The sequence below is a fragment of the Etheostoma spectabile genome, chromosome 20 (genome assembly GCF_008692095.1).
Source record: "Etheostoma spectabile isolate EspeVRDwgs_2016 chromosome 20, UIUC_Espe_1.0, whole genome shotgun sequence".
NCBI classification, from domain to species: domain Eukaryota; kingdom Metazoa; phylum Chordata; class Actinopteri; order Perciformes; family Percidae; genus Etheostoma; species Etheostoma spectabile.
In genome coordinates, this window is record NC_045752.1 from 12,430,878 (window position 1) to 12,453,800 (window position 22,923).

Genomic DNA, 22,923 nt, shown 5'->3' on the forward strand with positions numbered 1-22,923 from the left:
TTTCCCCAGATCTTGTGACAGAGCTCTACCCTCGCAAGCCCCAGATGGTGGAGCAGAAAGTGCTTCCCTTGCTTTGGCACCTCCTGGGCACCTCTACTCACAGTGGTACCATCCATGGCCGGGGTGGCAGCGTGAGGGGTGCTACTGCCAACCTGTGCCAAGCCCTGTACGTCCAGATGGGGCCCAATCTGACTGAGTGTGCTGCTTCCCAGTCTGCCAATGTCCATAAAGGTTTAAATGAGGTCCTGAGGACCGTATCCTAAAAGATAAAACAGAATCAGAACACAACCTAATGTTGGAAGAGAAGAACATTAACACTGACCTTACTTGAAGACAGAGATGTTCTACATTTCTAACAGTGCCTGCACTTTTATATCAATAAAGAGAAAGTCCTTTAAAAAGTAGGAGCTCTTAATCTTATCTCAGTGAGATTTCCTCTGGGACAGAAGCATGGACAATTGTAACATACTGACATCAGGTCTTACACATACTCAACCTGCTCTCTTTGCACTTTGAAAAGGTAGCTCATTATCATGATAGACTTAATGAGTTTTACATTTGATCAGCCTATGGTTGTCATTGCTTTTTTTCCCATAGTCTAAACATGTACTGTAGACAAATCAGAGACACTATTGCAGAATGTAAGATTGAAATGCACAAAAAAGACAGGGAAGAAGACAGGGACCTGAAAAGTCTATATTTTTGCTGTTTCATCAAAATATGTGATATTTTCAAGACGTCTTAAATTGTTGATCTAATGTGAATTGAGATTAACCATAATAGAAAAAAATACTTTTGTACAGCTCAAATGTGTATTTGCACAGTATTAGCTTAATCTGTTATCGTATGCTGTATAATGGTACAGTTTATAAGTTATCTATTGTGTAATGGTTTAAAAGTCCTGTTAATGATGTGCTAAGTTGGTACCGTCTGTCTTTTTTTGCATGACCAAAATTGACTGGCAGGATCAAAATTGTTTATATTTTTGTCAAGTATATATGTATATATACTTAAGTACACTGATGCCGAGATCAAGGTTTGGTTGGAACCAATTCTTCTGGACGGGGACAGTGTGAAAGGAAAAGGAGTTTGTAAAGGCCCGGATCTGATTCTGTCTCAGTATAGTGCCAGTCTTCAAATAGCCTTTTAACGCATCTATTGTTAAATTATATTGAAGTTGTTTGTGAACAAGAGCAAAGACAGATTGATATATAAATAAAGTGTTTTATTTCTGTAAAACCAACTTCCAGGTGCTTCATTCAAATGTTAATTGTATTGGAAAAAGGATTTTGACGGGCTTTGACCACATTTGTTAAAGGTGCTCTAAGCAATGTTGGGTGACGGCACTTCTTGTTGATGTTTGAGGTATTTTCAAACAAAACGAGATTAAACTCGTTCCTCTCTCCTCATCCCGCCTCCTCCCCCTCCCTTCGGTACACAAACCCCCACCCCAAACTCCTTGTCGGTTATTGACTGCAACGCTGGACCACGGTTTGTGTGTTTCGTGGTGCAGGTTAGCACTGATTGTTTTTGTTGCCGTTTGTAGAGCCTGGGCTGTCTACAGAGTCCGCGTTTTTTTTTACAGTCTGTTCTCGCGGATAGTGAGGACATGTTTGCTGGATGTGACAAAAAATGTTGTAGCCTAAAAAAAACGTGTGACATCGCTTAGAGCACCTTTAAGTTACATTTTATCCAAGAAACACACATTCTATGCCTTTTAAGTTACATAATTTACTTTAATTAATGACTAGGAACTGAATACACACTGAACAGGTTTTATGTTGTTTTGACCGTGCCCATTTTAGATGTAATGCTCTTAATATGTAAAATAACAGAAAATTGCTGACTGAAGAGGATCTCTGATGTGGTATCAGAATTAGAAATGTAATATGTGACTTTAGAGGCTATCTGGACCATGCCCTTAGAAAAGAGGTAGGCTTAGAAAGCAGTATAAAAAAAGTCTCGTATTACATTTTTAATAACCAAATGCACCAATGATTCGACATGCTTTGAAGTTTCAGATTGAAAAACATAATCACATTATCAACTTGCTTGTCAGGGATAAAATATTATGGCAAAGGTCCGCTGCCAAGTTTGGAATTAAATACAATGCGCATCAGAATCTTACCTCCTAAATGTTTAAACTATAAAAGTAGCTGCCACTTTTAAGTTGTACTGTACAGATTTATGCCAGCTGTATTACTCTGAAAACGGGCTGTCCAGCACAGTATCACGAGAGACAAGTGAAGGTCTTGTCGTATCAGACTCCCTGTGACCTCCATGTTACAGTAGGTGATTTTACAGCATTTCAGTAGTTAGGTTGACTAGCTTGTGCTGGGAGGGATGCTGCTACTGGGCCAGCCATCATCCACAAAAACAAAGCCTAAAGGCAACCCTGATAAAGCACTGTCACAATCTATCCCATCAGTGTCAACAAATACAGTAGCTGGACTGCACATTGGCAAAAACTAACCATTGTACTTGTAAGTTCATCAAACATACATTTTGTAACTTCTCACATCAAATGCAGTTATATCAAAAGATTCACCCAACTTTAACTACATCCAGTCTGCTTTCCAGTTTTAAACTTCAAAAGCAAAGCTAGAAAAATGCTTATTCACAATAATAGCAAAAGTGTAAACTCCCCTTTAGAATTCTAAGCTAACCACAGTGGTGTTGTCGACAAGGGCTAAACATGTTTGCTACTTAAGTATGGCCCAAATTTGCTAACAGATACACATACCTTCGGAAACGATGCAATAGACAAGGCATACTTTGAAATCAGCACAACTTCTTAAACTGTCATGAAATTGGCTTTTTGTGATGAAAATTGAAAACACAAATAGAGAACCAAAGATTACACCTGGATTTAATTATTTGTGGCCAATGATGTAACTAGTAACTGGAGCCAAGTTAGTTGATACCAAGAACATGCTGATAACTTAGACACAACATATTTTATCTAAACCTTCTGATCATTTCTTGTGCCATGAATGAGGGCTTTATGGTTTTTAGTGTTCATTTAATGCTCTGGCTGCTGCTTTGAGTCACTATGTTCCCTCTGCTACAATGACCAAATGGAAAAATAGCTCCTCCTCCTCCTCTAGATCTTTTCCATTCTGTTACTAAGGCAGCTGGATCAATACCATGGCAACCTGGTCTGGTTAGATGTTGGGAGAAGATGAGTGTTTGGTCGCCATCCTCCACACCTCGCTTTGTCAGGGACCAGATGTCTTGGGCAGGTCCTGGTTCTCAGCCAAGTGGAGCTTTTGTCTGAACGCGGACACGTTAAGAATTCACACAGACGGAGTTTGATCTGAAAACTATATAAATCCAATGTCTGCGGAGTGCTGGGTGATTCACATAAATAAAACAGCCATTCAATTAGGAAAGGATACATTGAGGTGCTGAGCTCCTCCAGCTGTAGGAACAAATGAACAAAAGGGTGAGAGGTGTACTGAAAATAGAACATGATAATGTAGTACAGGGTACTAATAACGGATGATATTACATAACAGCCGGTATCAGTCGGGTCAGTATTTGAATTAAACTCCAATCATCTGACTACCTTGTTTACAAAAGCAACCTAGTCAACTTCCCTTCTTATCCACACAAAGGAAAGTCACTTCACAGCCCATCTGCTCTGAGACACAATTACCCACCGCTGCTACAGCTAGCAAGTATTCCTGGCAGCAGTCTCTGTAACATGAGCTCAAGGCTTTTTTTCTCACCTCCCTCACACAGCACTGCAACTTCCCCTGAGTGAGAATAACCAGCCACAGGTGTCGGTAACTAGGAGCCGCGCAACATGCTAACAATAGAAACTCAAGGCATTCTTGGACTGCACATCACTGTTTGTGCTGGGTAATATTTAACATTTAAATACTTCTATATGACTAATCTCGTCTTAGACAGGCATATCTGCTTCATTAGAAGGCTCACAGCTAAATACACACGTATAGTATACATATACTGTGTCTCGGGCTTGACTCCTTTACACTGCACACATGGGAGAAATGCCTTACTGTCTTGATCCTTGGGGCACTTGGAAAGAACAAACATGAAAGCCCTTTGCAGTGTTTCACTATTCCCCTGATGAAATATTCCTTAAATAGAAATAGACACGTTGTGGGCAGTTCCTAACTAAACTGGAGTGCTCCCATGACCTAAACATTTGATTCTCTCCTTGTTTTATATTGTATTGGTTTAAAGGGTAAATTAATAGTTTGACTTTGGGGAGAGTTGTAAAGTCTCAGCTGTAAAATTCCCTGATGTTCATTAATGGCTGACCATTCATCAAAGTGCATTAAGAAATTGGACCTAGAGTTCAACATAAGAGGTTTGCTGATGTTTATTAATCAAAAACAAAAAAAAAGAATCAACCTAATAGAGGGTTTTATTGTAATTATTACTTAAAATGTCTGCATAAGTACTTAACTCCCACAGTGTTATCCAACTAAACTAGAGGGCACTTTTGGCAAACAAAAGGTGAAATGTAAAAACAATATATTTTTGGGGCATTTTTAGGCCTTTATTTAACAAGACAGCTGAAGACATAGGGGAGAGAGAAAGGGGGAACAACACGCATTAAAGGGCAGCAGGTCGGAGCCGAACCCGCAGCCGCAGAACCGAGGAGCTAACCTCTACACATTGGCCCATCCATCTCTTTTTTACTGAAGAACAACACAGATGAGCACAACCTTTGGCTGCTGTGGTTGGTGCTTACGTTACAGAGCAGGTGCTCCAGGTTGTGGTCGGAGGCACACTTCCTCTGGTCCTCTGATAGTTCCTCCACGTGGCTGTCGAGGCTAAAGTGCAGTCGTGCCAACTTCTCCTGCATCTCACGCACATGCTCCAGTTGCTCAAAGGAGCACACCTTACCTAGAAAACAGATGAGTTGAACCAGACAGGTGTGACTTTTCTAAGGGCAAAATGTGTAATCTCATTGCAGGAGGATTACAGCAAGTCATAAATATTTCCATGGCACCAGATGTGTACAAATAGCACGACAGCTATTTGATTTCAGTCTTCTTTGTGTAACAAAGTCCCTTTTCAGCTGGCTTTATTTGCAGCACGTAACACAATATTCCCTTGGAGGCCTCTCTAAATCGAGGTTATCTTACCAAAAGCCTGTAGTTTGCCTGAGTGGAAGTCGTTGAGAAGATTGAGGAGGCCTCCCTCCATCTCTCTCACATCTGAGACATCTGTGAGAAAGGAGTGCTGCAGGGGGGAAGACTGGACTACTTTACTGGGCCCTGCAGGCTGTGGGGCCCTGGGCTTCTCCTTGTGGGGCCTGAGGAAAAACAAACATCACGATCATATGCAATCTGTTGTTGCACTTGTTGACATTTTTTAAAAAGACAGTCCAAACTTGAATCGCCTCATAGGTATTTGTATTTTTGCTGTGTGTTGTGTGTGTGCGCCTCCTCCCTCTCCTTTCCAGGTTGGTGATTGCTGAGTGAGCACACCTCAGCGCCCTGGATAAAAGAGAGAGGAGACCCCTCCACTTGGCCCCTTCACTACTTTGAATTTGGTGGTAAGTCTAGTGTGTCTAATTCTGAAATACACTCTTTCTACTATACTATATAAAGTATTTAGGTGTAGTTGTGGTGAAGATACTGCACACTGTATGTGATAATGACATTATTAAATGAAGCCAGTTAAGGTATTTGAAAATAAATAAGATGATAGGACAAAACAATGCAAATAACCTTTGAGGTAGTTGGTGTTTTCTGGAGAATTTTCCTATGTAAGACACAAACCTGGTGTTCTTTGGTGGAGGTACGACGACTGTAAACACCTCTTTGGGCTGTCCTGGCGCTCCGATAGATCTCTTGCACTTGCCTCTGTTCTTGGGGGAGGGGGGCTGTGGCAGGCCAAGAGAGAAGGTGGCACTTTTGCTGGCAGGCAGGACGGTGAGTTTGCGGGGGTTGATGGGGGGAGGAGGGGGCTGGGGAAGAGACACCTTCGGGCTCCGCTTCTTGCGTTTGTCTTCCATTATTTTTTTTATTTTTCTTGAGCGCACCTCTCTGGGGTAAGATGGAGGTGGGGACACTGCTTGGCTGGTGTACAGGACTCCCTGAAGCAACACAGGGAGGAAGTTCAAAAGCAGCAGCCTTCCCCTCCCTGGGGACTCTCTGGAGGATTTTGACTGTGCTAAAATGAGTGCTGCAGCTCCAGATTCTCCCCCTCTGCGCGCACGCACACACACACACACACACACAAACACACAAAAAAAGCATTTTGTGATTAGATTAGATTAGATTAGATTATACTTTACTCATCCCACGACGGGGAAATTTTGATGTCACAGCAGCAGCATTTATTCAATAACAGCAAAAAAACAAAAAACACAAACAAGTAAGCACACAAGAAATACAGGCAAACAATAGTCAATGATAATATGGTAGAATGAGTAAGCAAAATGGCGCCAAATAAAAGGTATTTTAAAAAAATGCTTTCATTAGTTAAATTATTAAACCGCATTCACACAGGTTATCACAACAATATATCTGTCACAGACAAATCGGTCAGTCAGCATACCACTAACCTACCTGGCTCAGTGGGTTTGCATTAGATTAAAGTTTGAAATGAAAGCATTGTTTTATTCATGATGCTTCCCTCGTTTAAAAAGAGGGAGTGAAACAGTAATATAGAAAGCGATTTTTAGAGCAGCTGCAGTGAGTGAATAGACCTTAGAGATTATGTGTGAACTAACGGTTTTGAAAACACTTTCCAACCAACCAGCTAGACAAATAATCAAGCAATCCAACCAAGCTACACTGCAGTAGGCTTTGTTTTGATCTTTTACTACATGAACAATTAAAATGCAGAGACAGGTAGCATGAGTCCCAATTAGGACCATACTGTATAATGGTACAGTACTATACATTATACAAATGGACTTAATGTACACAGCTTTCAGACACATGCTGGAAGGAGAAAATCAATATACTGCATTATTATTGAGACTTCCCTATGGTAGGATAGTGGAGTTTAACCCATCTCTTTACACAGTTGAGATGAGTGACCTGAAAAGGCACCTTACAGTATGATGTGACCTTATTAAATAGAATGGCCTGCAATAAATCCAAATATTTTACTCATAAATTTAAAAAAAAGTTGAATTACAAGACATGTATTGGACTGCATTTGCCTCTTGTTTGTTGTTCACATATATTAGTGATATTAGTACCTTCAAACTCTTGCAGTAGAGTGGTTGTATCAAAAGACCAAGTCAGTGCATTAACGTCATTGTGGTCTCGTCACTGGGACTAAAGAACCCTTTATCCCATTACAATGGGGTGAAATCACTGTAGCCGTTATCTCCTTGACACTGCGTCAGCCTCCGTTTAATGTAGAATCCAAAGATGGCCACTACAGTAATACACAATGGCAACTTTATACGCTGAAATCCTTCTTAATTTAGATTATATTAACCCTATAGAAAATCTGCTTTGAGAACGATATGGAGACAGCTGTTTTCTACACCATATAGTTCAATTCACTGTGAGAGAAGACGCGTAAGCAGATCGTCAACGAGCGAAAGACAAAAACGTTACGACTTACCGAATCAATTACGCACCACAGAGCGAACCGGCTGAGCACAAAGTCACATTTCTCCTCCCGCCATTTAAAAACGTTTACGTACACTTAATATAAATTAACCTTTATAGCGCAATGGTGGTGCATTCTTCGTGCGGCCCTGGTGCCAACACTGATGTAAAGCGCGGCATCAATCGATGCGCTCAGCTCGTGCGGGGCTGTTGTCTTTATCCGTCTTAAAGGGCCAGTCCGCCCCGCTGTGTGTGCCAGGTAATTGCATAGACAGTTAACCCCAGCTGGTTGTCACTGTTTACTTTGTCACAGGTGCACACAGCATGCTGGGTACTGCTGTACACTGATCAGCTGATGGTGCATATGGCCTTCTATTACAGCATGGAAGGTTTGATATCACAATGCAATAATATGATGCTACCAGAGACAGGCCACATGGTGACGCCAATGTTCTCCATCTTTTATTAACAGTCGACATTCTCTGACATCTTGAAATGTGACAATCACTCCACCACCTCGATTAGTGGCTTTAAGGGGGATTTTCAAAAAAACATAAGCCAGTGGTGGAAGAACAGGGGTGGAAGTAATGCATTTTAGAATGAATATATGGATGAATCACTGATTATGATTAGTGAAGCATTAATGTGTAGGTATAACTAATGTTTCAGTAGCCAACTGCAACATTAATGAATGTTCAAATTTGAATTTTGGTGTTTGAATATCACCAATCCAACTCCATCTGTGGACTTAATTTGAGTACCTGCATTTCTTTAAGAGCAAAACTCAAGCTACTTACATTAAGTTAAGTTAGTTATAGTGCTAGAAAAGATTAAAATCCATACAGCTTTTCTTTGATCCATATCAATCCTAAATAGATGGGAAAATCTCAATAATTTTTTTAAACAGACCTTTTGTGGTTTTAGAACCAAATAAAACTAAAGCAAACCTTCAAAGTAATACAAAAATATTTATTTTATTATGGCAGATCAGAACAAAAACGTGACACAAAATGCAGTTTATAGAAAAAATACAGAGCTCTCTGGCATGTTTGTGTTGTTCTTAAGTGATAATAACTCAAGTCTAACTGACTTTCTGGTCTGACAGGCTGTTTGAGTACGAATATGCCTTTCCTAGGACTATTCTGTCTCTGAGAAGCTTGAAGAAGGCGTAGTAGTTGCTGAAAAGAATCAGAGCCAGTGATATCGTCTGATGCCACTTTTCTGAACATATCAGTGAGTAGAGCTGGTAGAATATCATGGCACCTTCCAGGATGATGAGTATGTTCAATATTCGTAAAGGCTTGTTGAAAAAGAACTAAGGGGAGGAAAAGAGACAGGGTGCAGTCATCAGATAAGGTATACGCAAATTGCTGAGTTTTTAAAATGCCGCAAATATTTTACAAAACAGGCAGTTCCAGTAATCTCTGGCATCTAGTGTTGTTATACAGGACCTGTTCATTTCAGAATACTCACATAGAAGCGGTAATGGGACACATCTGATGGAATTGCAACATTGTAGTGACCCATGGCCTTGTAGACATTCTTATTATGTTTAACCAGGACTCCCTGTGGCCACATGTACTCTTCCGTCCATCTGTGCAACGAGAAACCGCAGAGTGAAATTAGGATGTGAATCCAATTAGTCCAAATGGATCTGAAGCCTTGTAATAAACCACTAGCACTACATACATGTGCTGAAGAACATTGGAGCAGAGCGAGGGGTCTACTTTCTGCCAGCAGCCCAGGTGAGCTGCAGCTTTATGAAGCAGGTCACAGTATCGAGGTGGCAACAAGTGCCTCATGAGGATCACTGACGTACTGACTGACACCAGGATGAACAGCTCACAAGACCAACGCTTGTCCACATACTGTGTACTCTGAGGGAAAATATACAGGCGGTTGAATTAGAAATGTTAAGTCATATTACATGTTGAAAAGCTACAATTCACACGGTTTCTTACCTTGACAAACCAGACGGGTACAAAGGCCACATAGTAGGCACTGAGCATCGAGCTGACAAGCACCTCCTTCATCCTCCAGTTGAAGTCCATCTTCAGGTACTCCACTTCCTTGCGGATGAGATCCGGGGAGAGGCAGCAGGCGTGAGTCGGCATGGCCTGGACGCCATACAGCTGGCTGGTGTGCTGCTTCCACGTCTCCTTCAGCACAGTCAAGTAGTCCCTGCCCCGGCCCATACTGCCCACCTCCTTGGAGCCGATGCTGGCAATGGGGGAAAGTGGACCTGCCCGCCGGAAGTCACAGCTCAGCCGGAAGAATGGAATATACATCCCGAATCTGAAGAAAAAACAACTATGGTTAACTGTTACAATACTGTGAGCCCTGCATCAACACTGCAGTGCGTGTAGATGCTGTGAATACAGCCTGCTTTCTTTTCCCTGTGGATACTAACGGGTAGCAGAGGAAGAGCAGGCTGAGGACAGAGTAGGTTCTGAAGAGGTAAATGAGGGAACGGCACAGGCTCCAGCCTGTCAGCGTTAGCACAGCAAACCGAGCCATCACTAGAAATATCGAATGGGGGAAGGATAGTTTCCCACTCTGTGATGCCTGGAGGAGAGAGGAGGGAGACAGAATAGGCATATGCATTAATACAATTTTGCCATCACACCTTTATTCAACACAGAAACACAATAGATGTGACAGAGAAACAAAGCATAGAAAGTATAGTATCTGCAGAAGCTGAAATTCTTTACTTTAGATCCTCGCATCAAATACAAAGTAACATGACTTATGTTGTTTCATATTTTAATGTACAGAAACACGTAAGGGACAAAAGCTTAATTCTAAAAAGCTAGAAGCCATAACTAGAATTCTTACCTCTTTTACAATTGCTGCAATTAGCCTCCTTGCCAATATGATGACTGTGAACACCAGCATGTTATAATCAATAAGATGAAAGTTCTGCAAATAATAACATTGATTCAGGATTATTGCTCCCACCTACAATTATTTTGTCAACATAAATAAGCACAGCCTTGAAGTACCAATTCGAGCTAACAGCAAAATATGGAAATTCAAAAACAATAGATATAGTAAACAATGCTTGATAACCACAATAAAACATGATGATCATCGAATAGCTGACCACTGAGTACGCACCAGTGAAGTGTGGGAGGGAGGGTGTGATGGGGGGTACCACCACACAGTCTTGTAGATGTTGACGTAATGGACAAAGAGGGCGATGAGGTGGCAGAAGAAAAGATGGAGCTCGAACAGCACGTTGCGATCCACAGATAACTCCGGGATCTTACAGTGCTTCAGAGGAACCACCGTCTGCGCGGCCAGTGGGGGGCTGGACATGCATGTTCCCGAACCATTCCTGCAGACAAAACCATGCCTTGTTATTAGGATTATAATGTGAGACAGCTGGAGTACGAGACATAGTGCACTACTGAAGCTTGGATTAGACTCTCAGGCTGCAATGTCCATTTCTTGTCTCTCACAGTGTGCTTGGCAGCAGTAGATCAGAGCTTACCTTGTACGGGATCGCACGCCTGTGACCGGGGAGCTGGCCGAGTGGTTGCCATTGCTGACAGAGCCTGGTTCACTGCTCAGTGGAGGTCTGCAGTATGTGGTACGGTTCGCCCCTCTCCTTCCACCAGCCATCACAGACACACCCAGGGCTCACTTCTCCCAGCTATGCGTCTAGTTTTATGATTTCTCGCCAAGATTTGTACCTGTTTACAACAAGGGAACCGGTCAGACACACTGACAGAGAAGGCTGATCAAGAACATCCAACAAATATGTCTTAATATTTATTGACTAATGGGTGTAAATGATTTAAATCAGTATGTGATATGTATCTCGTAGGATATTATTTACTGGCACAGCATTTAACAGTTAAGAAATAAAGTTATAGTTTTATATTGTTTTAGATTAGTCACTGAGATGAAATGAAAGGAGTGGTGCAAGGAGTCATAACAAATAGAATACATACGTGTTGCCAAGTTTATGGTTTTATGATCAATCAAAGCACGTGCAAAGCCAAAAAGACCTCACGAACCACTGACGGTATCGTTGAACAAGTTTGCACTAGCTGCATAGCATCTTTTGATTATGGTGCAAGTTTTGCGGAAGCTGCACTACAACTAGCTGAGTAGCAACATAGTTTGCTCTCTTCCTTGGTCAGCTAGCTATCTCATGAGAGCCGTTTCAGCTCGAGACATGAGGCAGAGGACGAAAACAACGTGGACCTGTACGATGAGCGGTGGACACCGATCTGTTTGCCAGGACCATGCTCGATTAAATACAAAGATTGAGGCCTAAGCTAACAGTATCTCTGGCTAGCTAGCTAGCTAGCTTCCAACCAACCAAACAAGCTAGACTACAAGACGTAAGCTTACCAGTGGCAGTCTCTGTTGTCTGTGTTACACGCTGCTCTGTTGCATAGATAACAAGCTAAACGCAATACATTCTCATAATATTTATTGAACTATTGGCGTGTTTCCCATTGAAATCAGCGAAGACAGTCATTGTTGATGTGAAACTAGCTGCTGGATGGATGGGGGCGCGGATATGTTAACGACCTGTGGGAGGAGAGTCAGTTAAAGGGACATTCCGCCAAAATTCCAACAGGTTTTGAATGATACGATACTGAACGTCACACCTTTATATTTAGTTGGGGCTGCTGCAATTGTAGACTTTATGTATACAATTCTGCATGGGGTGTATCAGAAAGTTGGGTTGGTGCAACTGTGCACTGATTGTGCAGTTTCTTTTTTTTTTTTTTCCTATGTGTATTTACTTACTTTTTCTCAGTTAGCTGAGCTCACATGTCGGCAAAAATTCAGAAGTGGTTACACCTGCTGCGTATGCATGGGTAACCTCCTGACGAAGTATGTAGTGCAAAACAAGGACACCTCTTTTATCTCTATTACTGCATGGATCTGTGGATCGGTTAGTTAGATGTAGGCTGCTGTCACGCGCCTTCAAGTGGGGATGTAGTCAAAAATGGTCTAGCGGAGTTTGTCTTTGGTAAATCTCACTAGTTGCATGTGAAAAGTGACAGATTAAGTCCACACTAGAGAAAAGTTGATTGAACTAGGATATGACTGTACAGCAGGATGCATGTATTTTAATTCATCCTTTAAAATCATTGGAAAAGTAACATTGTCCTACATATAATGAACTATCCCAAACACATGTAGAAACAGAAACACCATTTACCTTTTTTTTTTTTTTAAACTTTATTTTCAGGTTTTCCTTGCCCCCCATAAAAAGGCAGTTAAAATGTCTAGTATAAAAAATATTGTTAATCTAGACAATTATAAAAATAAAAAAAAGATAAAATTCCATTTGACCAGTGATCACAGCACATCCTCTTAAAAAGTAAAAAGTTCATTGCCAAAGCAATATTTCAGTAGAGCAGAGCATTCTCTCAGTAGTGATGGAGAAAGCTCCCGGTTCTTTAATCCAGACAAATCCCTAGAGGGATTAGTACTTGACAGAAGCAGCCAGACACTGCGAGGCCTCTACTCTTTCCAGGGACTTTGAATGGACCTGTTAAAGAAAAGATAAATTTGAATAATCTTGACTGCAAAAATCAAAGCCAACACTTATTTGCAGAATCATTTGAACTGACCTTAAAAGCCTGGTAAACTGGAGTTCAATGTGTCAACTGCACCTACAGTTTTCCGACAACCTAAGAAGAGAAAGAGAAATGAGATCTTGGGACACACCAGTGCCAACACGCACAGTGGATAACACACATGCAAAACTAACTTTATGCTAAAAGTATAGTATCATGCAACTCAAGCTAAGAGGTTTTTGTCCACCAATGGGCTGTTTTAACGCTTTGAGTGCAAAAACTAATTTTCATTAAAATTCTATAGAAATTAGGATAGACATTAAGATGGAAATTGCAAAGTATCGAGTGAAATGAATGGACCATTATTGGCTTTATTTGAGCAAGAGTTGCATCACAACCATTTCTGATTGTTTTGTACGGCTTATTTTGCTCGGAAATAACTACACATAGCATAATTTTGTACTTCAATGTTTTGGATATGTTTTGGATGACTTGCATTACTTGATGTTTTACACAGGAAAAACAAAAATCTAACAAATGAGTGTTGGGGTTAGTTTTACCTTCTTGTGGCGATCTTTAGGCTTTTAGAATCCTCTCTTCTGCGATTTTTTTCTTTTATAAAAACCAGCCAGCATGACTTTGCATCAAAGTCAAGTAAGATCCCTGCAAGCTTGATTTGAAATACTGTTGAAATTCAGCCGAAGATACATTGCTCTCGAGAGCTTGAATAGATAACACTAACTAAGGTTAATGACAATACATGTTCAAGCACTATATCATCCTCAAATCAAACATGTATTTGGCAGTACATTACCTCAAGGAATGATGAGCTTTATTTTTTTTGAAGGTGACATTACAAGTGTCATTTAGATAAGTTTTGAAAACAGACGAAGAGGATAAGTTCATTGTCAAAACAGTATTTGTTTTTTGTCAGGCTGACGTGTATACATACAGCTTATTCAGCGTTGTTGAGAAACCACTGAGGACCACTTTCACAAACTGAAGGCGTTCCTTTGGTACAACAAAGGCAAAATACCATGTTTAGATTGATTAAAAAGAAACTAGAAACTTTATTGAAACACGCACTGCAGAAAAACATTTTGGGATATATTTAGTATCCTATTTAGCCAAAGGTACACAAGCATTATGCATTTTTGAGACGGCACGGCTTAAAGCATACACAGTTGTCCTAAGGTTATGTACAAAATATTGAGTTGGCTGCAACCTTCCTCACACACTGTAAGGATTGTTAATCCTTCAAGCTTTACAAGAATTAGTCGATCATCAGCGTTGATTTTGCAAGTAATAGTTGGACAAATCATATATACCAATTGTAACTGTGGCAAAAATAGAAGCACTTTTCTTTGTCAAATTGAGTTCAATAGTATTTTAGGAGATTCTATAACTTCACACAAGACTAGATTTGTTTTGTAGTATAAACAAATATTTGATAAGACTTAGTTTTTTTTTTAATCAAAACGGCTCATGGCTGTGTTTGAGTTTGCAACTAAATCTAATTCTAGTTATAGTGAAGTTACATTGAGGTCTTATGAATAATTGTTGTCCAGTCATGAAGGACTTTTAAAATGCAGCCTACGTGAGAAGAATTTATTGCCACATCACATTTAGTTCAGGAACAATTAACCGAAATAATAATAATAACCATCATATATCACTAAAATGTTACTCTTGTTCCTTTGTTAGGTTTATGTCACTGGGACCTGCCAACTACGCAACTGAAAACATTAAATGGAAACAGGTCAACAACGAAAAACCTTGTCTTAATGTTTCTCCTCTGGCACTATGATACAAACAAAACGTCTCTACCGAGTTTAAAAAACAAAAGTAAACCATAAAAAAGGGAACAAACGAAAGGGAAATTACTTTTGAAAAAAAGTGAGTTACAATCGGAGACAGTTGCCACAGCAACTCTCTACCAGTAGCCGTTCAGTATCGTCCATATGGATGCTCTCTATACGATCCCTTTGACTGCCTGGCCGCGCCGGGGGCCTTGCCTCCAGCCCCGGAGTTGGACCATGAGTTGTCCCAATCATCTTGAGCTACAAAGACAAAAAGAAAACAGAGGGGAAAAAAAACATCAGAGATGGATAGGAGGTTCAATCAGCCTTCCACAAGTGACATTGAAAAAAATTGAAGATTTCATAATCTTACCATAGGGCTCGTATGCCGTTTCCTGGGCCTCTCCATGTCCATAATCATAATATTCAGTATCCCTGTAGTCAGTATAAAAGTATTAATACAGTACTCCCCAATTCACAGTCAGATTCAACAGGCAGATACAGTTGACTTACGCAGGTGCCGATTGCTGATTATAGTAATTTTCATATCCCTCATAGGCAGGCTCTGCATAGGATTCTTCATATTGAGACTAGAAACAAAATCAATGGTTAGAGAATGTCAAGTGAGTTACAACCATTGCTGCAAGAGGACATAAGCAACTTACATAGTCCTCATAGCCATCAGACTTTGGCTGTGATGCTGAGGGAGGACCCTGGTGTTGCTGGTGAGACATGGCTGCAGAGGGGAGCATCCTTTGAGCCCCTGCTGCAGGGGGTCTAGAGCGGGAAGACGAGCCTCCTCTATTAGGAGCAGAAGGTGGCCCACCCCTACCAGATGGTGCACCTCTAGGACCATTACCCCGGCCTAATCCTCCCCGTGGACCGCCACCACGCATTGCTCCTCTGGGAGCCCCACGAGGCATCCCTCGTCCCCTGTGGAAAGTTAGGTTGTCAAAATGTGATCAGCCATAGAAAGTATACTAGAAACCAGTCAACAAGCGACTACAAAGTAATAGCACTGCATAAAAAACAGGCTGTCTGTGTTGTCAGATGATGCTACAATGTACTGTGGTAGAAGTTAGTATTTATGAATCAGGAACCAACCTTGGTCCTCCAGCACCTGGTGGTCCACCTCTGCCCCTTCCTAGGTGCCCACCTCGCCCCCTGCCTGAACCATCCTGGGAGCCATTCAGGAAATGAGGATCCATGTATGGGTCGTGCTCACCAGGTTCCTACGAACGAGCCAAAAACATCAATTACATGACATTCCCTGGGAGTCGCAGAGACAAAATTGCTTGCATATCTGGAATACAAATGTTTGTACACAAAATGTTTCTGTAACTGGGATGCAAGCGGTTGTTTTGGGTACATACTGGGATAAGGAACTTCTTGACCTCCTCCATGGCATGCGCCATGCGCATATAGACTTCTGGTATGGGTGCCATCACCTCAATGAAGACATGTAGCTCCATGGCAAGGTGTGCATATTTGGCCTCACCACCTTTCCTCAGCTCTTCCTCCTGATGAACATATGATATGCAAATTATAATTAACATACAACACATCAGAAATACCAGGTAATATCCCTTAAACAGTGCCGCAAGGAAAACTCTACACATACCTTATTCTTGTCCCTCATAGAACCTTTTCCCAGGACGGAAATCTTTGCACCCGTCTCTTCCTGGAGCCTCTTGATTGTGCTGCCTTGAGGTCCCAAAAGCTTACCAACAAAGTTGACCTGTTGGGTGCAATTGCAGCATTGTATTATGTTGTGCTACCATAACCAAAGAGAAGCAGCTTAATATGATGGCAGGTCATACATTCTGCTCCAACATGAAATCAGGTAATGGCAGTCAAATCCAGCACAATGCCCTTTGCCTCCACAGTAGTTGCTGTAGACCCCTTTTCACAAGCTGCATTTGTAGACTTGCAAAAGCATTCATGCAGAAACAAGCTTAGTGGGGCACCGGCGCATGACTTGACTAATTCTGGGACAGCAAAGATGGAGGAAATGGGTGCTTCAATCAGATAGGATTAGTCTGACCTGACCACAGGCTTCTGCAAAGTCTGTAAACGTTTTAAGGCCCAGCATCCAGGGAGAGAAATGGCTACCGTTTTACATATTTAACCCCATAGAGAAAAACCTCACAGAAATAATAAGGAATTTAATTAAAGTCCCACTAGGTTCATTCTCTACACATAGCACCCTCAGTTGACTGATCTGCGAGGGTGGCCAACCCCCCCTGCAGACACTAAGAAAAAAAGAGGAAAGGAAACACTTACCCGAGGGTACTGCTTTGTAGGAATAAGTACCCGCTCTTTCAGTTTAAGGTTCTTGGTAGCAAACAGGTCCAGATACGTTTCCTTCTCTGGCTCTTTCTTGGTGTCACCTTTTTGAATCCTGTCGATTTCTGCAGGCAAGACATTTTTTTTTTTTTTAAATCCTGCATTCACAGATGCAATGGCCGATTAGCGATACACCTAGATATGCATTTGCCAAAAATTGGCCTGCCAACCAGTGAAATTTTAAGGTCCAGATTACTTTTAAGTAAAAGCATGAGCTTTTGTTTTTACCCACCATAATATTTTGTGCAGTAGGCATTATTTTAATTGCATTTGTGCACTGTATGAACCATAAACAAAAGGGCCTTGCAAAAATGAGCCGATGTGAATTGAAGCTATTCCGTTAACCATGAAACTTTAATATGATCTAAACGTGCGATTAACCAAGACGAATTATTTCACACAGATATATGAAACGTTATACATCCTCGAATAAGTTGGCTGCCTTGTGAATCTGTTGCATTTTTAACAAGAGGGTTTGGCCCACATCGCTAACAACCACGTGTTTATTAGCTACACCATTGTTCAGGCCTGCACCGGCCGCTATAAAAAAAAAAAAAACTAGGCCTCGTGCCGTACCGTTAGCTGGTCTGTGTTAGCCTCGATAAGCTAACAATCACATTAACGTTACCTGCAGAAATAAGTTTCATGGCGTGCGTGAAAGACGAGTCCAAGCTGTCTTTTTCAGCCAGGAGCTCCGGCAGGTATTTAGTGTCTTCCATTTTGATTTTCTTCTGTGGGCTTGACTCTATGGCGGACTCAGAATTGCTCATAACCGTACTAGCACGGCCAGAATAACGAATGAAACCTTGCTGTGTTCTTTAGCTTCCCCTTAAACTAAACTGCAATTAAGTAGCTGACGTTATTTCTGACTGTGGCGCAAGAAATGGTAAAGTTGCAAAGACCCCGGTGTCTTTTCGTTGCAGATCGCCTTGTTCTCTTCAATGGACAAAGGAGGAATGGCGCAGCTGCATTTCAGTGTGATGGGAGGAAGAAACACAGGCTGAGACTATGACGTCATCGCCAGAGCACACCAAGGTAAAGACATCCGGAAGAGTCCACGGTGTTTTGTTTTTTTGATAGGCTTTTATTTTTATTTTAATGCAGACTCTGGGACATGTTAATAAGAAAAGTGTACCTACGTTCATCATTCATTCATCAATAGAACCAATTACGTACTATTTAGTATATCATTTTAAATTCATTTTATTTTACTTTTCCTTCAGCTCCATTTATTTTAGTATGTAATTTGTCTTACAAACAAACATATATGTCTGACTTTGTACCATTTACATGTCCATTTAGTGCGTTCCCCCCAAATATTAACAGGCATGCCATTCATATATCATAGGCAATATTTAGTATGTAATTTGTCTTACAGACAAACATTTATGTCTGACTTTGTACCATTTACATGTCCATTTATTGGGTTTCCCCCAAATATTAACAGGTATGCCATTCACAAATCATAGGCAATATTTAGGGTGCCCACGGGGTCTTAAAAACACTGAAAAAGTCTTTAACACCCGTGCAGGACTTCACTGTGAGCGGACTGTTTAGAGACGATGTGACCGACAGGTAAAGGTAAAGGTGATCTTATCTGCTACTGTAGCAGAGCTGCAAGTAAACGCTGAACTTGGCTGTGTGTTCTCAGTGAACACTGCTGCAGGTATTCATGCACGACAGTTGTTGGGGATTTACAGAGGTAAGAAGAAGACTTATTCAGATCATGTATTGCAGTTAAATTAGAAAAAAAAGTGTTGTAGTTACAAATTACTTGTCAGTTACAAGTCCTGCATTCAACATCTTCCTTAAGTAAGAATTCAAAAGTATTATCCAAAAGTAAAAGTGCTCACCATGCAGTGTAATATATCTTTCTTTTTTTTTTATAAATAGTATAGAATATAATTGATAATTTAAATAAAATGTTTTTAATTCAAGTAGCCTTCTTGTACATCATTATTTTATAGGGTTTAAAAGTTATACAGATTTGACATTTTCCCCTTATGCTTCTGTCGGACTCGGTATGAAGTTGGCAATGAATTTCATTTGAAATGGTATTTCAAAAGGGTCTTAAAAAGCCTTGACTTTAAGTTGGAGGATCCTGGGGGTACCCTGATTTTTGTGCCTAGCTTTGTTTATACACTGTCTGTATTAAACATGTCTCTGGCCCGTGCATCAACAGGGAAAGGCAAGAAGGGCTACTTATTGTAATGCATCCAACATTCTCTCTTCAAAGAAAATCTACACCCTAGTTGATCATGGTTTTCATAGGTAAGGGATATTTTGATAATTCTGGGTTAGGTTGGGATTTCGTACAAACTATTCCAATTAGTTAGCAGTGTCCCTTGCATAGGGTCAGTTAAAACAATGGCATGGTTCTTTACAAAATGGGCTGCAACTAAAAATATTTTTTCCCATCAATTTTTCAATCATCAAATTATTATTCCATTGTGTGTTATTTAGGTCTAAATACTGAAAAAATACCCTTCATATCTTAACACAGCTCAAAGGGATTCCTTGAAATTGCCTACTTGCTCAGCTGAACAGCCAATTATTTATTTTTTACAATAACATGAAACCCAAAAAGCAAGCAAATCTCACATTTCACAGAAATGAAAAGATAACTATTATTTAATTAAAAATAATAGTTATCTTTTTATTTGTGTCATTCAACTTACCAATCAATGAACCTATTCAACCACTGCCCGTATTTTATTAAAATGAATGGAAGTTATTGTGTCCTATTCCTTTGGCCCAGGAAGACATTTTTAACTTCAGTTAGAACATTTTCTGAAATGTAATTGCGCTTCTCACCATCCATGTTATGTTTCTGCATTTTCCACAATCAGTCAAGGTTTCAAGGTTATATATTTTGCACATACTCAACATATCTCTACATTATGCAGTAAAATGTTTTGTTACTGTACTTGAAATATAAATATAAAATTACAATATATACCACAGAGAAAATGCACACTCACTGCATAGGACTGTAATCACGCTTGTCTTCTGTGTGCCTTTTGAACTCCAGCTAGGCTTGTGGATGTGGTCTAATATATGGCTATAAGTAGTACATATGTATTGTATATCTTAAAAGCACCAAAAAAACCAAGGTCCAACTAGAATACATTAGCCAGAAAGTTGATTATAGGATCATAGAATCAGTACACTATATTCATTCATTTCAATTAAGAAATTAGTTGTTGCACTTTGGCAGTGAGCCAGTGTACTACGAAAGAAAATCCCCTGCTATTCTTTGATGTTGACTTATTGGAAGCATTCTTCCTTAAAATGACATATTCCCACATTTCAATCCTTTGAACAGGCAGACACACATCATAAAGTCCTGACCTGTATCTTTAGCTTTAGCCCTAAAGAGACACATACATATGGACATGATATCCTGACTGGATGTCTGTGTGTCAACCATAGGGTTATAAATAATGCATTATGTAGTCTACATTTATTTAAATGATAGTGTGTGTACAGGAGTTATGGTTATTTTTGTGTGTTTGTTTGCTAAGTAATTTTACATTTGGAGCTCATTTTACTGCTTTATCTTCTAGAATAACCAAACACTAACACAATATTTAAAAGCAAGATTTATTCAAAAGCAAGATTTTATTATTTCAAAGTACCAAAGTAGTTAATCAATCCCATAGCAGTAAAATACAAATCTGTTGATTTATTTACAATGATAAAAAAAATAAGGCGTCAACACAATTAAATTTAAATGTGTGATAAATAAGAATTAGCAAAAGCATTACAACTCAAACTGGGTTGATGAGTTAAAAGCTGAATACATCGTCCAAAACACATCTAGAGTTTTACTTTTCAATAAGTGCATTCAAATAAAGAGTTATTACTATTATTTCCATGGTTTTGGGATTTCTGATATAATGCAATTTTTACAATATCAGTGTCATATAACTTGCTATATCATGCAATCTACTTTCCACTGTACTGTGTGGTGCACACAGTACATAGGACATTGAGAAATTCTTCTGTTAGTATTCAGTTTACCTCACAAGCAGAAAGCCAGATTGTACAAGTCATTAAGCAGTGCTTTAGATAAAAGGCCACTTCAATTGGCCACATAGATATTTCCAGTTTCATTGAACCGGGAGAGTGGTCTGCCTCTGAAGGTATTGTCAGATATCAATGATGGCAAATATCTCTGGTTTTTCATTATCATGGATCTGCATTGCAGAGTATGTGATGGCTTTCACCTCAGTCCCCTGGATTTACAAGACAGGACATAACACTTAGAATAATCGGGGGGAAAAAAGTGATATTCTACAGTGATATCTTCAAAGCTTCACTGTCTTACCTGTGGATGCTTTGCCAGAGAGAATTCTTCACCCCAGCTTTTAAAAAAAAAAAAAAAAAGAGCAGGAAGACAAAACATAACCAATGTGTTACAGAAAGAATGTGGTCAGGCTTTGGGTAGGGGCATGCGGTAGGTTTTCAAATCTGGAGTAAAAGATGTTCAGTGTGTTTGGGAATGAGGGGTCAGCTGCAGTACTCTAAGATTAAGAATCTGTGCAAGTCCCTTCTAAACCATCTGTTCATTTGAAACCGTTGTTTGGCGGACTCCACTGCCTAACTATGTGCACGCTAAGCACCTTTATACGCCATCCGTTCACCACTCGAGTAGGCCTCCTCCTTGTTTTGAGGCCTCATAAATACAAAGGGGAACCAGGCTTTATCATCAAGCATATGAGGTTTCCACAAGGCAAAAAGCTCAAAGCATCAAAGCCAGAAACAAAACCACTCCAAATACACTCCAACCAGTATTATAGCAGTATGTTCATGTTCAGGGGACTGGAATGGTTTGCAGGTTTCCAGGTCAGAGGAGCACTTATATAGCTATAACTGTCACATCACTACAGCATCTGTGGTTAATGCAGAAACATATTTTGTCATCATTAAGTCTTGTGAAGTAATGCTGGTCTCCTTTTATTATGCTAAACAGCTATTTTGTATACATTTGTTTCTGTTTCTGTATTTATTGCTTATTTTTTTATAACGTTCAATATGTTGTTTATATATGCACCAAATACCAAGGCAAATTCCACGGAAGTGTAACTCACTGTGATAATAAATGCTTTTCAAATTCTAATTTTAAAGAGTGAAACATTATTGTGAAGAGGTCACCCAACTTACCCAATGGAGCGGATCTTGAAGTGCATTCTGTCTATGTGCAAAACTTTGATCTCCTAGTGGATAGATGTAAGATATGATTGTGTCAGGAGAATAACAAAGGACAACAATTAGTAAACAAGATCTTTCTGCCCATCAAACAAAAACAAAAAATATGTGCTGTGTAAGTTATTCACAGCAGTGTTTTAACAAGCAACTGTGGCCCATGTTATGATGTAGTGATGTGTTATGATTTCTCCAAAATGGGGTAGGTGCACCAGCTCCAGATCCTTCAGCAGTTCCTAGATCTGACAATTCTCATTGCTTTAAAGGTGTTTAGAGGTTATTTTAGCATATAGAGCATTGTAAGGAAAGCACAGATCTGCAGTCACTCGTTGTCTTATCTATGTTGAGTTTCTAATCTACACCCATGCGACATCCATGTGGACAAGTGGACAGAGGCAAACCAGGGTCCAAATAAAACCAGGGCTGTTTTTGCTGCCATAACCAGCAAAACATCCCCTGGATTTTTTT

At 40.1% G+C, this 22,923-nt stretch overlaps 5 protein-coding genes across 9 annotated transcripts in view; 1 reads left to right on the forward strand and 4 right to left on the reverse strand.

The window, feature by feature from the left end:
* Positions 1 to 1,243, forward strand: part of togaram1 (TOG array regulator of axonemal microtubules 1) — a 15,184-nt gene extending 13,941 nt beyond the window's left edge. For all 3 annotated transcript variants that reach the window (XM_032500284.1, XM_032500285.1, XM_032500286.1), the window contains exon 23: positions 10 to 1,243. In XM_032500284.1, the coding sequence (XP_032356175.1) occupies positions 10 to 263 (254 nt within the window). In that variant the 3' untranslated portion in view covers positions 264 to 1,243. The remainder of the gene's footprint in view (positions 1 to 9) is intronic.
* ccdc28b (coiled-coil domain containing 28B) lies at positions 1,208 to 7,826 on the reverse strand. 2 transcript variants are annotated; one of them, XM_032500288.1, is made up of 7 exons: positions 7,570 to 7,642; positions 6,040 to 6,188; positions 5,763 to 6,005; positions 5,124 to 5,293; positions 4,727 to 4,881; positions 3,399 to 3,421; positions 1,208 to 3,273 (listed from the first exon to the last, which is right to left on the reverse strand). In XM_032500288.1, exons 3-7 carry the CDS (start codon positions 5,996 to 5,998, stop codon positions 3,219 to 3,221), a joined length of 639 nt encoding a protein of 212 aa, XP_032356179.1. In that variant the 5' UTR covers positions 5,999 to 6,005; positions 6,040 to 6,188; positions 7,570 to 7,642; the 3' UTR covers positions 1,208 to 3,218. The 2 variants fall into 2 exon arrangements, with proteins under 2 accessions (XP_032356179.1, XP_032356178.1); XM_032500287.1 differs by having other exon boundaries at positions 1,961 to 3,273; positions 5,763 to 6,191; positions 7,570 to 7,826.
* A 678-nt stretch (positions 7,827 to 8,504) lies between these two features.
* On the reverse strand, positions 8,505 to 12,109 carry tmem39b (transmembrane protein 39B). The gene is made up of 9 exons (XM_032501016.1): positions 11,919 to 12,109; positions 11,050 to 11,251; positions 10,674 to 10,893; positions 10,392 to 10,475; positions 9,967 to 10,121; positions 9,518 to 9,851; positions 9,246 to 9,433; positions 9,030 to 9,150; positions 8,505 to 8,871 (listed from the first exon to the last, which is right to left on the reverse strand). The coding sequence occupies exons 2-9, from the start codon at positions 11,178 to 11,180 to the stop codon at positions 8,638 to 8,640; spliced, it is 1,467 nt and encodes a 488-aa protein (XP_032356907.1). The 5' UTR covers positions 11,181 to 11,251; positions 11,919 to 12,109; the 3' UTR covers positions 8,505 to 8,637.
* A 698-nt stretch (positions 12,110 to 12,807) lies between these two features.
* On the reverse strand, positions 12,808 to 18,240 carry khdrbs1a (KH domain containing, RNA binding, signal transduction associated 1a). 2 transcript variants are annotated; one of them, XR_004326947.1, is made up of 11 exons: positions 17,876 to 18,240; positions 17,185 to 17,312; positions 16,523 to 16,639; positions 16,275 to 16,421; positions 16,006 to 16,133; positions 15,567 to 15,834; positions 15,415 to 15,491; positions 15,275 to 15,336; positions 14,987 to 15,162; positions 13,157 to 13,216; positions 12,808 to 13,074 (listed from the first exon to the last, which is right to left on the reverse strand). XR_004326947.1 is itself a non-coding variant. In XM_032500529.1 (9 exons), exons 1-9 carry the CDS (start codon positions 18,015 to 18,017, stop codon positions 15,050 to 15,052), a joined length of 1,182 nt encoding a protein of 393 aa, XP_032356420.1. In that variant the 5' UTR covers positions 18,018 to 18,240; the 3' UTR covers positions 13,918 to 15,049. The 2 variants fall into 2 exon arrangements, 1 of the variants encoding a protein (XP_032356420.1); XM_032500529.1 differs by lacking the exons at positions 12,808 to 13,074; positions 13,157 to 13,216 and having other exon boundaries at positions 13,918 to 15,162.
* A 2,594-nt stretch (positions 18,241 to 20,834) lies between these two features.
* zbtb8os (zinc finger and BTB domain containing 8 opposite strand) overlaps positions 20,835 to 22,923 on the reverse strand; it is a 3,207-nt gene continuing 1,118 nt past the window's right edge. Inside the window, exons 5-7 of the mRNA XM_032500674.1 lie at positions 22,414 to 22,466; positions 21,578 to 21,614; positions 20,835 to 21,485 (exon numbers count right to left, since the gene is read on the reverse strand). Coding sequence (XP_032356565.1) covers positions 21,399 to 21,485; positions 21,578 to 21,614; positions 22,414 to 22,466 — 177 coding nt within the window. The 3' untranslated portion in view covers positions 20,835 to 21,398. The remainder of the gene's footprint in view (positions 21,486 to 21,577; positions 21,615 to 22,413; positions 22,467 to 22,923) is intronic.

Coding starts and splice junctions, on each gene's coding strand:
- ccdc28b (XM_032500288.1), bottom strand. CDS start 5,998: ATGGAAGACAAACGCAAGAAGCGGAGCCCGAAGGTGTCTCTTCCCCAG. Junction 5,294..5,762: donor CCTCCACCAAAGAACACCAG/GTTTGTGTCTTA, acceptor GTTTTTCCTCAG/GCCCCACAAGGAGAAGCCCA. Junction 4,882..5,123: donor AGGCAAACTACAGGCTTTTG/GTAAGATAACCT, acceptor TCTGTTTTCTAG/GTAAGGTGTGCTCCTTTGAG.
- tmem39b (XM_032501016.1), bottom strand. CDS start 11,180: ATGGCTGGTGGAAGGAGAGGGGCGAACCGTACCACATACTGCAGACCT. Junction 10,894..11,049: donor GGCGTGCGATCCCGTACAAG/GTAAGCTCTGAT, acceptor TTTTGTCTGCAG/GAATGGTTCGGGAACATGCA. Junction 10,122..10,391: donor TTGCAGCAATTGTAAAAGAG/GTAAGAATTCTA, acceptor TCTCTCCTCCAG/GCATCACAGAGTGGGAAACT.
- khdrbs1a (XM_032500529.1), bottom strand. CDS start 18,017: ATGAGCAATTCTGAGTCCGCCATAGAGTCAAGCCCACAGAAGAAAATC. Junction 17,313..17,875: donor CATGAAACTTATTTCTGCAG/GTAACGTTAATG, acceptor TCTTGCCTGCAG/AAATCGACAGGATTCAAAAA. Junction 15,337..15,414: donor AATCAGCAATCGGCACCTGC/GTAAGTCAACTG, acceptor TACTGACTACAG/GGATACTGAATATTATGATT.